The 17,746-nt window shown below is 33.0% G+C and overlaps 1 protein-coding gene across 4 annotated transcripts in view; it reads right to left on the reverse strand.

The window, feature by feature from the left end:
• The window catches only part of ERBB4 (erb-b2 receptor tyrosine kinase 4), a 1,115,448-nt gene that overhangs the window by 228,095 nt on the left and 869,607 nt on the right, over positions 1–17,746 (reverse strand). For all 4 annotated transcript variants that reach the window (XM_079925304.1, XM_079925305.1, XM_079925303.1 and 1 more), the window contains 2 exons: positions 5,031–5,163; positions 689–811 (listed from right to left, as the gene is read on the reverse strand). In XM_079925304.1, coding sequence (XP_079781430.1) covers positions 689–811; positions 5,031–5,163 — 256 coding nt within the window. The remainder of the gene's footprint in view (positions 1–688; positions 812–5,030; positions 5,164–17,746) is intronic.

The raw sequence follows: 17,746 nt of genomic DNA on the forward strand, positions 1-17,746 counted from the left end.
TGTAGGCTTGCATATAGCTTTGAGAAACTTGTTAAAGCAAATTTTGGGAATTGAAGTAATGGACATTACAAGAAGGATTTAGTACTATCCCAACAGAGCTTCTTATTCTTGTTGTTTACCATTAAAAATAAATTTCACCACAATTAACCTTGGGCCTGGCCTTTGAATTGGTTTTGTAATTAAGTTAAATAAGTAAACATGCAAATGCCATCATTCAAGCTCTCCCTTTCCAGAAATATCTCTCTTATTAAAAACCCATGTTGTCACCCTCTCCTTCTAGCTAACCTGAACTTAGAGAAAAGAAAGAAAAGCACATTGCCCAGGTCTCTCGGGGATCTCCTCCTGTGTAGGGGTAAAGGTAAATGGGTTGGATCTGGGTATTTTGGAAAAGAACAAATTTGCCAAAGGGAGATGATATCAAAAGGACCTCAGAAGGCATTCAGAAAATGAACAATATTTTGGCTTTGCATCCTTGTTTCCTGCTTTCTCATAACTGTATCCAACCCAGTTTAGTCAATAAAAATTAATGAATTCATTTGTTCAGCAACTTCTCAATACTATAAAGATTTCTCCTCTCTGAATATTAAAGAGGAGTTAGGTTGGCTAGAACAATAACTTTGGCTATTATTTAAAACAAGTCTGAAACAAAACTGAAAATAACTGATGGTATGTGTTATTTTCTACTTACTTTATAAACAGTTCCAAAAGCACCTGAACCAAGTACTTTTACTCTTTTGAGCTCAGTTTCTTTCAAAATACGTAGTTGAGCTTGATTAGGCGCCGTACCACTGGGTGTTAAGGGTTCTACCAGCTACAAAGCAAAAAGAGTACAGGTTACACAACTTTCGATCCAACAATCAGTGTTCCTCTCTTTTTCTCTCTGGTTCAGTTTCTCACACATAGAAAACACACACAAGACCACTTTTCCTTGACAAACAATATGTTTGTCAAATGGATCACTCACAATTCCTTCTGACCCTACCCTTTCTCTTCTCATGCTATTCACCTGGGTGAACACAAGTAACAAATGTATACCTACCTTGAGGCATACTAGTCTAGGGGATTTTTTTCCCACTTTTTATAGAAATTTAGAGACTAATTAGGGGCTCTTAATTCTACTTTTTCATGCTCCTTCCTTTTGGAAAACTTCATCTAAGACTTAGAGATTTTACTTATGCCAGTGTACTCTATCAAAGTTTTTTTTCATTTCAGGAAATTCGATACATAAAAATTAAATAAATACAATTTTTAAAATTAAAAAACTACCTTCTTATCATTTAATACCTAGCAGGGAAGTCAGGACAGACATGTCAGAAGAGAAGAAAACAAGTTAGCACAATGTCACTACACCAAGACAGTGTTTCTAAATCTTTCATGTACATATGAATTACCAGAGTTTTTTGTTAAAATGCAGATTCTGGTTCAGTAGATATGGATTTGAGGCTGAAATCTGCATTTTTACAGAACTCCAGGAGATTCCTCTTTATGATGATGGTCCTTGAACACATTTAAGTAGCAAGGCCCTAGAGCACCTTCTAGGTTAAAAATTCTAAAATGCTATGAATTGATTCTAGATCATAAATGAATTCTATGAAATGCAGAGGAATAAAATAACCACTGGGGAGTGAGGTTTGCTTTTTGTGGCTCCTAAAAGGAGGAACACTTTAAAATTGGTCTTGAGATAATAAAAATGGATGGACATGGGGGAGGACACTGCCACCAGGGAGAACAGTTTGGACACAGTATCAGGGAGAAGGACAGGTCTGAAGGGTGAGATTAGAGTGGGAAATACCAGTTCCTAAAGTGGGCTGGGTAGCCAAAAGGGGTAAAATCAGGCTGATAATTTTAGATGTCATAGTTTAGATGCCATTTCCAGAGAGGATGGGTAAGCAGGAGAAAGATATGTAACTGTGTGCCAATTTCTTGACTATGTGAATACAAAAATGTAGACAGAAGAGAGACTCTGGGTACCACAAAGTTTATACTGTATGTTAAAATTTTAGAGTTTTATCTATGCTTGAGGAAAAAGGCAAGTCAGAGAAACAAGAGCTTTTTTAAAATTTATTTTTAAGTTAAATAAAAGAACTAAACTTTAAACACAGACAAATAGCTTGTTCTCCCTCAGCATAAGGAAATAATTAAGGCCTACTCCTCCTACTCACATTGTCTTGAAAACCACCACAGTATTTCAAAATGTCTGTTTATAAGGCTAACTGCACTGCGGTCCTCAGCTTGGTTATTATTATCATGCTTCTGTGAACATCATGGTCTACTTAATTAGCTAAACAGAATCTTGAATGTAGGTAAAGTTTAGGGATGTTAGCAAGAATTTGGGAAAGGTGATAAGAATTATAATATTCTTAAGCTATTTTTTAACAGTCTGGCAACTAATACACTTTTAATTCAATTTCAAATTTATCTTGTAATAATGCATATAACTGCATTCAAGTCCCATAAATCTCAGAAAGAGTCACACAATTCTTTAACAAATCTGAAAAAAATCTCCTGCAGAGGATCCCATTCATTTGAATCCTGCTGTGCAGAATTTCTTTCATAGATTTTGATACACATACTATGTATACAGTAAGAAACTTTTATAAAAGTTTAAAAGTTATAAAACTTTACAATCATATACAAAAGTCAAACAAAAATCATATGCAAGATTGGGGACTGGATTTTAGCAGTTTAGGCTAGATAGACTTAAAAATGTATATACACGTATTATATATAGGCATATACTGTGCAATAATTTCATATTTTGAAAACTTTACAATTCTACCCGCAATTTTATTAAGTATCATTCAATTTATTTCTACAAACACATTTTTTTCCCCAGGAATTTGAGTATTATACCATTAAAAGAGCACAGTTTTATTTTATGACCCAGTATGGTAGAAAGACAATTGGATTTAAATTTGTGGGTTTGTATATCATTGTTGCCACTTACAGGCTTAGAACGCAATTTGCCTTTCCTGGCCCTTCATTTCACATCTGTGAAATTGGTATACCAATAATTATCTTAGAAGATTGTTAAAGGATGAAATGGTATATACATAGGTGGAAAACTCTGGAACATTACCTGCCATAATATAGGCACCAAATCTGTCACTCTTCAAGGGATAGGATTATATCTCATTAATACATTTCTAAATCACAGCATCTATCAAAGCATCAAGCTTATAGTGCATCTCAATAAGTGCATATTGAAAAAAAGATTTTCTACTTTAATGCATGCAACAGAAAAAAGACAATCTGGGTCAACATGATTTTGTGAAGCGTATCAATTTTAAAAATCTTCCAACAACATATCATGTTTTAACAAAGTTTTCACATCTGAGGCAGATTTCTAGCTTCAGTATTTAAGAATTTAAGTTGAACCTGTTAAAAATTCCTCTTCTATTTAGATGGTAGAAAATCACGGTTATTTACTTTTACTGAGAGAAAGATGAGAATTCAACAATTAGCTAATTTAGTCCTAAGCTATAACTTTCTATAAAAAATAGAATATGCTTATAAAACCAATCAGTATGTGTTTATTTAGCAATGAAATGCCAATTTGGAGGGCATTATTAGAAAGCACCATATTAACAGCACAAAACAAAACAACTATTTTCATAGCAATGAGCTTTTCCTACACATAGTTAAGAGACAGAATTTGTCTTCTATTTATTCAGTCACCTAAATATCCACTGCTATTCCAAACCTTTAATTCCTTTCCAACTCTAGTTTATTTACTTCACTTTTCAGAATTCTTTCAGTGACTGCTCCAAGCTGTCCATAAGGGAGAATTCTACCTGTCTCCATCATCCTAGCTAACCTGAAAATATGCACAGCACATGGGCTGTGCCCAAACTGTTATTCATGTTCACATGTACAAGGCTGAAAGTGATCAAGTTGATCTTTTGTAACATCCAGTTCAAGTTGGAATCATTACTATGTTCACTCTGTGTATATAACTACCATTTTTATGCTTGAACGTGTCTACTGATAAGACAGCCCATTTAATTTCAGATAACTTCAATCATTAGAAGTATCTTCTTATATGTAACTGTATAGTAGCTTTCTGAAACTTTCAAATAATTCTATCCAGATTTAACTTTTGGGGGAAAAGAGCTAAAATTTAATTCATTATCAGTGTGAGAAACATATGAATGAATGAATATTCCCATTCCTTTCAGTGTTAAGAGGAAAAGTCAAAATGTCACACTGACAGTGAGACAGAAAACAAATGCAAAGAAGGCAGACTGTCTCAGTACAGATTTGCTCTGAAATGTTCAGATAGGCATGGATACGTGTATCAGGAGAAAGAGGTAGGATTCGAGTTGAGAAGGATATGGTAACACATGGTCTTCTGCAATTGTTTTTCCTCTATAACCTTTATGGTGAAAACGATCAACTTGCATGCTAGAGAATTCAGTGTGGCAATACAAAAGAAATTATAGTATTTTATGGATAATTTACATATTCACAATAACTAACATGCATAATATTAAATGTACCTCATAAATAGTGTGATAAGGCCTATGTGATTACAAAACTAAGCTTTATCCTGAAGCTCATCTTTTCACTGCTGCTATAATGAGATCAGTGGCCAGCAATTTAATGGCCCTAATTAAAGCATAAATTGCTTGCCAATCTGGCTTTATTTTAAACCAAAAAAATTCTATTGTTTTCTAACATTTTTCTAGTTCTGCTACTGAGATATTCTCTGACTCAGATATTTTCTAGTTCTGCTACTTGTATATCCTAGAGCTTGTTAATGGACCCCTGTCTCCAAAAGAAACAGATCTGGCCCAATATGATAATTTCCTCGACCCCTGCTATTTGCCCTCTTCAAGCCATGAGCCTGCCTTGACTACACTTATTATATACTCTGATTTTCCATCAACTTTGTATACGATACTATAAAATATAAACCCTCAGCAGGAAATTGAATAGAATTTTCTCTTGGATTAAAAAACTAAGTATCTAAACCTTCTAAACCTAATGAAAATCCCTAAACACTTGAAGAGAAGAAATGAACACCTCACCTCTGTTTCCAGGAATCTTCTTAAGGCTCTTTTCTTTTTGATGCTCTTCCTTCTAACATAAACTGCAAATGTTAGACCCACGATGACCATGATGAAGAGCCCGCCAATGACTCCGGCTGCAATTAGAGGAGTCCTGCCAACCAGAATGGAAAAGTAAAGACAAAAGTATGAAGAGAGAAAAGACAGAGGAAGAGGAAAAAGCAGTTGGACAAGCCGTTATCCACATATCACAAGTCTAGTCAATTAGAAGAAATGCAAATTAAAAATGCATTAAAGCTTTCACAAAACTTTTCTCATGGTAAAAACTGTACCTGTTTTTTGTTTTGCTTTGTTTTTTAGTAATAAACCATGCACAGACAACTAATCTTTGGGGATGAGCAGCCACAACATGCCATTTGATGAAAAAATGTAAAATTTGATAACAAAATGAAGAATGTATGCCAAATTTTTGATATAGGATAATTTTAAATCATTTTAATTTTACTTTTATCTATAAAGAAGTAGAAATGCATTTAAATAGTATTGTTGTGGTTTATAATATTATTTTCAACGTTTTCTCTGAAGCAGGCTTTCTCAACAGTGGCACTATTGACATTTGGGGCTGGATACTTGTTCATTCTGGGGACTGTCTTTTGCATTTTAGGATGTTTAGCAGCATCCTTGGTCTCCATCCACTACAAGCCAGTAACACCTCCATCCTCTAGTCATGACTGTCTCCAGACATTGTCAAACGTCTTTCAAAATCACTGCCAGTTGAGAACTACTGTTCTAAACCAAAAATGAGTGGTCTGAGGACCTATGAACCCCACACCTCTGGTATATAGAGATATCAACAGAGAGATGCATTGACAAAAGTGCTATTTCAAACTCTGGCAAGGGCAACTTTGCTGGGACAAAGGGTACGAGAAAGATGAAGACTGGGTCAGATGGGTTTTCAGAGTTATGATGACTAGAGTAAGCATTATTATTAAAAGCAGGAATAAGCATCATATACCCATGAAAGATGTGTACACACTAAGTATTAAAAAAAAATATGTAAATAGTATTAAAAAGGGATTAGGAAGAAATTGGAGATTTTTATTCTTAAAATGTTTCTCTAATATATTGTTAGCTAATGTATAATTTTGAAACTGATCACTTTTTGTTTTCTAAGATAAATTTTTGCTTGCTTGAAAAGTAATGTTTATGGTCTTAACTTCTTGTTCTAGAGTAGAGTAGTATCTATGAGCTTTCTGTAGTCAGAGCCCTGAAATATATTAATTTCATATGCCATAGCAAGTCGTTCAGAGTAAAACACATAGGTGTTGATTATGAAGTCATGATAGATATCAAAACTAAAAAATAACTCCCTGAATGCTCATGCTTTCCATAGTAAAGTGTTTTATATTTTATATTCCTATTTATAGAAGAACCTACTCTATACAGCTACCCTCCTTCAGAAAAAAAAAAAAATTACTTGTTCTTGAAAGGTAAACTTTTGCTCAAAGACAGATTGGAAATAACGAAAGCAGATGATCCTAAATAGAATTTTTAAATTTTAAAGAGCTCTGGGAAAAAATCTGGGTAACTTCTTCTATAAATTAAGTCATGTCTTTTAAACATTATAACTGTTATATTATTGTCATATAAAACTGCAAAGAAACCTTAAAATGTAGTTCATCCTAAAGGTTGTTTCCTGACAGCTCAAAGTCCTACAGCATACTGAAATGTTGCTATAATTCAACTAGATTTTCCTAAATGGAATTTTCTAAAGACTTAAAAATCTATGCTGAGAAAATTTAACTAAAGTACGGAAAGAAACTCATAATTGTGATGTGTTTTGGTGTGTGTAAGATCACATTTTTGGTATGCCAGTTATATGTATTTCAGAAAATATTTTAGTTTTCAACCCAAGGCATAATTTTCAGCTCAACTGCCTAACACATCCCTGAAAAGCCACTACTATGAAAAGAACTGTATTTTTGTTTCCTGAGCCCAATTTTTTATTGCAAAGGATTTATGTATGATTGAGAATAGTCCCCAGTATTTTTTTAATTGTGGATTTGAACTAAACTCTAAACTTCCTCTGCTTATCTATTTTTCAAAAGAATAAATGGTATGTATTTATGACAATATTTGTCAATGTCACTGTAAATTAAAAGAAAATTCTTTTTTTTTTTCATTTTAAGAATGATCACTTCCAATAGAACAAAACAAGATCCCTGACTCTATTTTTTTTTCATCTAATTTGGATGGATATCAGTTATCATATCATTACTACTTAGTTTAGTCATGGCAATGAAAATAAAACATTCAAAAACTCAATAGACAGTAATTTCTATGATTTTTCTAGTTAGCTTTTAGTTTTGATAGTTTCCCTCAGCAGTTCCTTGGTTGACTTGCATTCCTCTAGCTTCTTTCTTCTTTTACCACTCTACAGGAATGATAAAGGTACAACCAACCTGAAGAAATAAAGAACTAGAGTTTCTGCACCTAAAACTAATAAATAAATGATTTTTTGGACATTTTAAGAGGCCAAACTCTTCTTATTCCAGAGAAAGTTACTCTTGAAAAAGAACATCAACCACAAGGAAGCAACCAATTAAATTGAAAAGGGACAATGTTCTATAAGAAAACTTGCTTGCTCTCTTTAATGAGTGAATATCATGATAAAAGGTACTGATCTTGATTAAGAAGACTTAATATTCACAAAACCAGACATGAAATGAAACCCTGGCCTGGACTCTAGCATGGACAAGCCAACTGTACAGAAATTTTTTAGATAACTTGAGAAATTAGAATATGGATTAGATAGTAGACGAAATAAAAATGTGTTGGCATGTAAAGACGTGGACCAGAAATTGAAAAGACTGAGTTACAAAACAGTAGGATTTAATCAGAAAAAAGTTCATATACACATACACATATATGTGTGTAAAAAGATCTGGAAGAATGTACAATAAGACACTATGACTCTAGTGTTCTTATTTTTGTATTTTTTACTTTTGGGCATTCTCTAATATTCTACAATATATTTATTTTCCCTTTGAAATAAAAGTTAATTAAATTTAAGAAAAATACAGAAAAAATAAATCATTGTCTAAAAGCTTAGTTTTACAATAATGGCCTTGTTTTCTTTCTTTATTTTCTTTTTGAATGTTTACTTTGCATCTTTTCAATTAAGAATTCATTTTGCTATTCCCTGTCCACTTTTATGATCTAAGTGCTTCTGCAGATATTTTCTATTCATTATAGGTTAATGTGTCTGAGACATTTAATTACCACTATGTTTCTTATAATTAACATTATGTTTTATAAGACCACTCTAATCTGAAGTTACACTACTTACACATTTCCTACGCCCCCTGTAGTTTTGATGATTCCTAGATATTTGTAGGTGTAGGATAGATGTCCATTTTTTTTTTTTTTCCTGAGAGTTAATGTTTCACTCTTTATGAGGATCCTTTGGATAAAAGGGATATAGCTACTTAAGTTGCTTTTTTAAATTACTGTATATCCCTCCTAGGTCTCATGCTGACTATTTCCAACTAGGCTATATTCCTGAAAGAGTGTGTTCCTCTTATATGTTAGTCAGAGTAGCCTCCAAGAGGCTGAAATGTGACACTATTAATGAAATCAAAACCAAGAGACCTCGAGTACTCTGTAATCCCTTATCTATAACAGGATTATTATTTGTTTCCTATCTTTTACCTGTCCATTAAAAATCGCTGGGATCCCCTAAAGTATACAAGATAGGACATGACAAGTGATAAGTGCAAGCTTTTTCTAAAAGGATGCTATCAAGTGATATTTTATCTTATTCTGTGATTTAGAAATAGTATAATGAAACTGATATTGTCTACTCATAGAAACTGATATAATAAAGGTTCTGAATCACAAATGAGCTTGACTAATTTATATAAAAGCATGTAACTTGGTTTTCACAATTTCATTCAGAAGTTCAGAGACAACACAGTGCATTATACTCTACTGCCTTGAATGCAGTTACCTATTTTAAACAGTTATATATACAAGAGTAGTGTCTTCCCAAACCATACTACTCATATAATAAGATGTATTCTTATTATTCATTACTCTGTTGACCCATGCTTTTCCTCACTGGAGAATATAAAATGTGAGAGAATCATGGAAGCTGATTTTACAAACATCCAAATATTTTCTTTCATTGATCTGTTCCCTTCCAGATAACAGATGACAAATAAAATATAGTAAAGTCAATATAATTTATGATTAAAACTCAAATGGTTTTAAAACAATTCCATTATACCAGTTTTCATTTAATGTCAAGGGCAGGCTATTCTACAAAAAATATGCAGTGGTATTTTCTTTAAAATTGTAAATGGTAAAACTGGTAGTTTGACTAATATAGTCACCAAATCTAAATCTATAGGATTCCTTTATATGAATTTCACCAAATAAAATGATTTTAAATTTGTAATATAGGTATATTTTTCTTCATTTCTTAAATACAGAATAATTTTCAGTTACAGATAAAGGAATCAATCAGCAGCCCTATAACACACTGACAGCATAGTTTGTAACTCACGGTATTGACTTTAAATCAGAGACCTCCATTTTTAGAAGCTTCTAAAGTAAATAGTTTGAAGATGGGTCATCAGAAGTTGCTGGATCAGACTTAGGGCTGCTTCACTGCTTATCTATGGGCACTAAAGGTTAAGCTGATTTTTTAAAAATTTACACAGAAGTAAAAACAAACAAGAAAAGCTGCAGGCTAGTCAGATAATTTTAACCAGACATTTTTGTATAAGAAAGTTTAAATAAAATTATAAAATAGTGCCTCTAACATTATTATTTTGTGTTTACCTTCAAATCTGCATGTTTTTTCCTTATAGTGCTGTATCATGCTGGAAAGATGTTTTCACATCAGACCAGTCAGAGCTTCAATTATGTTGTGCCTCCACTGGTTGTGAGCAGTGCCTCTATCAGATGACTCAGCTGAGATACACATAAGTACACGCTTCATGTAAGGCAATGAAAAATAAGTATAGCAGGAGCCAGCTAATCTTTCTTGGATTCCTGAGATCTGATACACTTGCCTCTAGATCCTGCCTAGTAGTATTTTTAAATCAAATACCTTTAAGCACTGGCAAATCATATGCCTCCTGTAGGCCAGGACAGTCTCAGTTTGTACCACTGTTAAGTACCAGTAGAACCCAATTCACTCTCAAAAGTGCCCTGTGAGCAATAAATCAAATGTTTATCCTTAAATAAACACTTAGCCCAAGTTAGAGAATCTAGGATACCTTAAGATAACAAGTCTTTACATATATATGTATAAATAAACAAACAAATACATACACATTCATACAGGACTACCTAAGTATTAACAAGTTTCACTTCCTGGCAAGGTAAATTAATTACTGCCTGTAATAAACCTATATATAACATAAATGGATGTTTCCTAAATTAGAGTCAGATGTGATGATTCTCTGTAATCTTATATTTTCTTTTAAAAATATAACTAGATAACATTGGCTATAATCTTGTACCCTATCTTCCCTCTGAAAATGTTACACTGACCATCAGACAAAAGCATGACTATATCATGAACCAGAGGTTAAATGTATCCTCAGTAATATACTTCACGTTTCCTAATTTGCTCTTGCTATAAGAAAAATGTAGTTGATCAAAAACATTTTGACACTTTAGTGAAAAAATTCTTAGAATCAGTTGCCAACTGAGATAAATAATGCAACTTTGCAAACAGGGACATTTTCAATATTATATTAATTATGTAAGTAAGCAGTTTAAACATAGCAAAAGTGCTGTCCAAATAAGAGGAAAACAAGGTTTGACTGCCATTAGGTACTCATGAGTTTTATGGCACATAGAGTGTCACAAAAAAATTCACTTCATTTTCAATGGGAAATAATCTAATTGAAATGAAAATGTCAAAGACTTTCTATCCTGATATAGAAATATCCCCTTTCATAGAGGTAAACCAGAGATTTATTTGGTCTTATATACTACACTTAAGTTCAAATAATTTAAATAGATTGACTATGGACTTTTGATTCTAATAATACTTGTATAATTTTAATTAAAATTTTCTTTTTACATATACTGCATATTTTCACAATAACTATGCAATGTTGAGCTTATAACCTCCGTTTTAAAAATAAAGAAATAGACTCAGAAAAGTTAAGATACTTAGACAAGGTCAAACATAAATAGTAATGCTAACATTTTACATCTTGTAATCTCAAGTCCATCAGTTTTTCAGCTATATATGTTGTCTTTCTAAAGATGATTCATTACAATTTTTTTAGGGTAGATAAATACAATTCATTAGATTTTTCTTTAATACCTAAAACCTATAGTAGAGAATACAAAATAAATTTATTCAGGGGTTCTCATAAACTCTTTGATTTTGTATTTAGTTATATCTTAATATTGTAATTCTCATCAGACTATCATTTTAGCTGAATTGTTATGTTCACTGTGATTTAAGTCTATTAAATCTTTTATGCTCTTATTGAAGTTTATAAGTGATCTTATACTTCACTGAGTTTCATTTTATTTTTTCAGTGAGAAAACAGTTAAGAGGATTTGGGGGGCTTAAAAAAACACTGGATTTCCTTTAAGAAAAGCAAAATTAAGCAGTATCTGTCATTCTAGTGATAGTCCCTACTGCATTGTTACTCTGTTCAGTCTTCCCCAAAGCGGCTCAGATTTGAAACAAGAGACCCTGAAACACTAGGAAATATTGAAATTCCCCAGAAGACATTTTAAGGGTTACTGACTAGGGCAAGGAGAGCCACATTCATGTTTTTTTTTTTCCCTCGTGAAAACTGTTTATTCTGACCCAGAATTCCACCTGCTCTATAAATATGACACATCTTTTCTTTTTGAGCAAATGAAAGTGATGTGGGTCAGACTCTGAGGTAGACATCAGTTGACAGTTACAGGTTTTATCTGATGAGACCTAGAGTATTACAGTATGTCTCTCTCCTTTGATTAGGATTCACAATTTCTCTATTATACCTTAACTATGACCAGAAGTGTTGAGTGCTGAAGCAAATGAATCAAAACATACTGCCCCTCTTCCTAACTAAATTTAAATATTTCTTGACTTGTCTTCATGTGTTTAAATAAATATTTTTTCCCCAATATTTTTTCAATATGAAAATGTTACATATTATTCAATAACACAGTGTTACGAAGTATTTCAGAAGAGATATTACCATTAAACGAATATGTAAATATCATTTGGATTATTTTATGTCTAGAATTAGCTCTGAGAAAAATTTCTAATAGTTTCATGGTAATTCCTTCCTTCTATTTATAAGTAATATTTACACCTATCTACGGGTTTTTGTTTGTTTGCCACAATTTTAGGGAAAGCATACAAACCTGTACATTTGATTTTTGAGGCAACTATTCTCATGATTAAATACACCATCCTGAAGATACAAATAATCCACCTATGAATTTTACACTTATGAATTTTTTTCTGCTTTACTGAGGTATAATTGACAAATACCTATCAATTTCTACAAATGAAATATTGAAAGGGAATTAGATAAGGAAGAAATTCTCTGTTAACAGATCTTTGTAAGAGCTCAGATGAATTTTTAGTCCTCAGACTTGTGTGTGTGTGTGTGTGTGTGTGGTTTATACCTATTATACAACATCATTAATGTTTATATTAGTAGAACACTTTTAACATCATCTTTATAGATTGAATATATAAGTATGTTTAATGAAACAGAAAATTGTAAATATTTAATTACAAAATATATAATCCACTAAGTACTACTCCATTCTATTACCCATTCATTACACAGATGGTAATCTGAAGCAATATGCCAAAGGATTAAAAAATTGAAGATAAAAATCTGAAAATTTCAGTTGTGACCTACCAAAATTGTTCAGCATGCTAAGAATTAATTAGTTTCACAATAGAGCAGAAAATATTACATAAATACTTCTCTATGAAGTAAAGTGGGGGAGGAATAAATCATTACAGGCACTATTCTCTGCTCTCCTATGTTAAAAATTTTCTTCACCTCAAAATCTCCATTCATTCTAATCACTGTAATCTCACATATCTATGTTACTAACAGGTATTATAGACTATGGCAAATTGCATTTACCTTTATCTATCAAGTCATTACATCACACATTTGTGTCATGTTTACTGGGTACAATTACATAATACAGATTCAAGCAGTCCCATTTTGAGAGGATTCACAAACTAATTTTTTAAGTAATAGTTTTTTTATTTTACATACAAATACGTATATAAAGCATCTTTGATTTCTTTTAGTATGCTTTTAAGGCACTCCAATCCTTGCCTTAGACTAAAAACTTTTTTTTTTTATGAAATGCTTACACAAAGGCAGTAAGAAAGTGTCCTTCTTGAAAGAAAGAAAAAAAAAAAACTCCTTTTCATTCAGATGATATGTTTTCTATTTATTTTGCCCTGCTGGTACCCTTATTTCCCTCTGAGGGCACTTCCAAGTGTTAATGGGGAGTTGGATGAAATGAGAAGGGAGGAGACTTTGAGAAGAGGTACAGCTGCAGGGAAAATGCCAGGATTTTGGACATCCATGTGGGGTCACTGAACATTTCTTCCAGGATTAAAAAACAAAAGTGACTTTTACCAGGTGTTTTATATGTCTTATGTCAAATAATTCTTCTGACATGATTATTTATGTATGATGAATCTGAGGTAGGTTATATAACTTGCCCCAGGTCATAAGCATTCTAAGTGGAGAGTCAAGATTTGAATCTTGGCATGGTTTCCTCTAAAATCTTATTTGCTTCCATTAACATATGACTATAAGAGTATATTAGGGGGGCTTCCCTAGTGGCACAGTGGTTAAGAGTCCACCTGCCGATGCAGGGGACACGGGTTCGTGCCCTGGTCTGGGAAGATCCCACATGCCGCAGAGCGGCTGGGCCCGTGAGCCATGGCTGCTGAGCCTGTGCGTCCGGAGCCTGGGCTCCGCAACGGGAGAGGCCACAACAGTGAGAGGCCCGCGTACGGCCAAAAAAAAAAAAAAAAGTGATTACTCTCCTAATATACCAGATAAATAGGCCATGAAGAGAAGATATTTTCAAGACTGGTTAGCTATTTTAATAGTGCTTATTGGTGGCAGTGAGGGACATAGTAGGGAAGCATAGAGGCTGAGGCAGAAAAGTATTTCCAACAGCAGAAATGATTCAGTGTATAAACCTTATGGTGAAGACAGACAAAGGAAGAGTCAAAGATGGCTAGGCTCCCGTGCCTGCGTGAGTGGAAGGCTGATGACTCCATTCATGGACTTGAGAAATCAGGAGAAAGATATTCGGAAGGAGAAGCGCTGATTCTTTGGGGTCTATGGATTTGAGGTGCAGAACAATATACAGGTATATTGTTATCTTTTCACTATGCCTTCAAATTTCTGTGTCTCCTTGTTCCTCCTCTAATATCAAGACTTACACCTGTGTTGATTTTAATAGCTTCTCATTTTTAATTGATGAGAGCCATGGATAACATAATGTCATTTCCTTTAAATTTTTCCAATACTTTCTTTTTTCTCTGGGAATGCTAGAAATGCAAAAGAAGAAAAAGCTTGGTTCAAGGGCTTTTTTTCATTTCTGTTTTCTTTCCGCCCCCTTTCCCTTTGTTTTCCTAAGGAACTGTTATTTTTCAGTTTGATTTCTTTCATTAAGTTGAAGTCTGCTGTATCAATCTATTTTTGTTCTGACCTTTTGAGACCATTCATTTTTAAGTGTAACAAAACTCTAAAATGGTTAATATACTTAGAAATCTTATTTGTACTACTGTACATGGAGCTGCTCTTCACATTGGGTAACATGCTGAAACCCTGTGCCTTTTTAAGTCTATATAGATCTTTGTTAATTTTGAGTCCTAATGACATCCCCTTTATGGAGAATTTAAAGTTTGGCATTAAATATTAAACTTAAAGAAAGTTCTGTAATTGAAAAAGATAGCTAAACATAATGATTCTGAAAGAGGCCATTTCATACTTTTTATTTTTTGATTTGGTAATTTTCATAGGAACAACCTTATGTTCATATATAAAGGGCTAAGTGCTAATAAACGGCCTCAATTTTATTGCCATCTCTGTGATCCAATTCATTCCATTTTGCTATCATATTTACAAGAGTATCTCCCCTTAGCACTATGTGTCTCTTTTATACACTCCCAAACTAAACTTAATTTAGTTGTTTATAATTATTCTCTCTCAGATTCTTTTCTATTTCTAGGTAAATTATAAGCCCTGTAAGGTTAGGGACTATTCTTTCTATTTTTATATTGCCCTATACCTCCAGTAATATTCTCTAAGAAGATTCTCAACAATTATCATTAAATAAATCAAACAGCAAATAGGATACTTTAGGTGATAATATATTTAAGAAAAAATGCAATTATTTCACTTAAGACTTTTGTAGTATTTGGAACAATTGTGAATTGCTCAATTCACTTGTGCTCTATTAATTATTGAACTAATTCCCATTACAATTTAGTTTCTCCACGAAATCAGTACTTGTCAAGGTCACTAATGGTTTCCTTATTGTCAAATTAAATAGTCATTTCTTAGATCTAATCTTAACCAATCACTTAGTAACACATCATGTGAGTGATCACTTTCCCTTTCTTAAAACACTGTCTTTCCTTGAGTTTCTCCTCTACCTGGTCAGGCCTTTTCAGTCCTGTTATTTGCTTCCTCCTTATCTCCCTGACCTCTAGAGGTAGAAGGGTCCCAGGACTTAACCATTGGATTTCTTCTCTTCTCTACTTACATTTACTCCCTAGATATGATATCCTCCATCTCTTTATCTATGTAGTGATAAGCAAATCTATATCTTTAGTCCAGACCTCCTCTCCTCTAAATTTATATTTTAATTTCAATTTCAATTGATGTCTCCACTTAGATAGCTAATATCTCAGTCTTAGAAATTCCAAAATAAACTTTGATTCCAACAACCTTCTCCTCCCAAAAGGTATTTCCTGCTCCTCCCTAAGTCTCTTATTTTGGCAAATGGCAATTTTATCTTTCTGTGTTCTTTCACATTCCACACCTATTTAAGCTAAGAAAAAGCTTACAAACACATAAGTAGATCCTTGCTCATTACTGTTCCTTTCTTCTCTACTTAAGTATAGTCTATCCCTTTGGGGGCAAATATTCTTTTATTTCTAATCTATAACATTTAGTTCTAATATATCCCATGCTATCTACTGACTTACGGTTTAATTTAGCTCATCTAGGAATTCTACAATAGCGTTGCAATTTTAAGGGTCTTACTTTCATGACCAATATGTAAATTTCAAAATAAAATTAGGGACATGTACATATTCAGAGCTTAAAGGTAAAATAATGGAATTTCTATTTTTAAAAGTACAAATATAAGCCCTTTAAGTGCTGGAATTGTGTCACAGATGTCCTCATGTTTTTTGGAGGCTAGTTTGTCTCATGAAAAGAATCATTAAATAATTATTACACAAATAAATAACTGAATGCATACTTTACTTCTATATTTAGATACTTTTCATCTTAAATCAACCCTTAAAAGCACATAAATATTTCAGCAATTTCAGAGTTTCCTATATATTTTTAACCTTAACAAAAGTGTAATTGTAAAGAATTTCTAGTGAAAAAAAAATGGGAAAAGTTATTTCATGTTTCTTGAACTGAAGCTAATATGTGTTTAATATTTGCTTATTTCTGATTTTTAAGTAATAAGTAAAATAATATTTTCTCATAAAAGCAATGAAAATAATCCTTGGACCAGTTGTTATTTTTGTTTGCTTGTATTAGTTTAGTCTATCTCTCACCCTCACCATATACTGTGTCAAAATTTCCACTTGACTAACCCAACTGTCATTCCGAATCCCCTGCTCCCCAAAAACTCCTAATCTAGGGATTTTTAAAAAGCTCAACAACTTCCCCAGTCTCTCTACATCTTGATGTGAATATACAACAAATTTCTAGCCAATGAGAGAAAAGCAAATTTCAGCTAGAGGAATTCTGGGAAAGGAAAGGTACAGCTGATGAAATCTGTCCCTCCTCTTGCGTCCTCAGATGTAATGCTTAGAGCTGCAGCAGCCATCTTACTACCAAAACAGAAAGATAAGAAAATGACATGGATTCTGACCCCGATGTTACTGATCCATAGAACCAAAGGCAATAACAGCTCCCTCACTTCTAGACTTCTGTATTTTAAAGAATAACACATAAAACTATTTGTTGAAGCCACTAACATCAGGCTTAATTTCACTTGTAGCCCAAGTAAAGTCCTAACCGAAAAAGGAACTATGTCCAGATTTTCCAAGTTTAACTTCTTTTCTTGCATTGAACTATCAAATGTATTATCTCTAGACAATCAGATTTTTAAAAACAAAAGATGAAACAGATGGCTCTTCCCTTTTTCAGGTAACAGTTAATAACCCTGGTGCTTCTATTATGTTTGCTTAATTATCACAGTCTCTTGGTTATTTACCAGGCTTTACCTACATCAGCCTTGACTGAACACTCTTATTAGGCGTGGGGTGGGGAGGTGCCCTACACATCTACAAGTAACACTAAGTAGAAGCTTGTAAAGCTTCTTCAAGAATGTAGTTTCTGAGTTGTGGAATTTAAATATGTTGTAATGGACAGCCTATTCATTGCCATCCATTTTCAAATAGTGATAAAATTCAAAAGTACTAAAATGTTTTCATAATTTACGAACCTCAAGCAAAT

Source organism: Stenella coeruleoalba (genome assembly GCF_951394435.1).
Source record: "Stenella coeruleoalba genome assembly, chromosome: 6".
In the NCBI taxonomy this organism is placed as follows: Eukaryota; Metazoa; Chordata; class Mammalia; order Artiodactyla; family Delphinidae; genus Stenella; species Stenella coeruleoalba.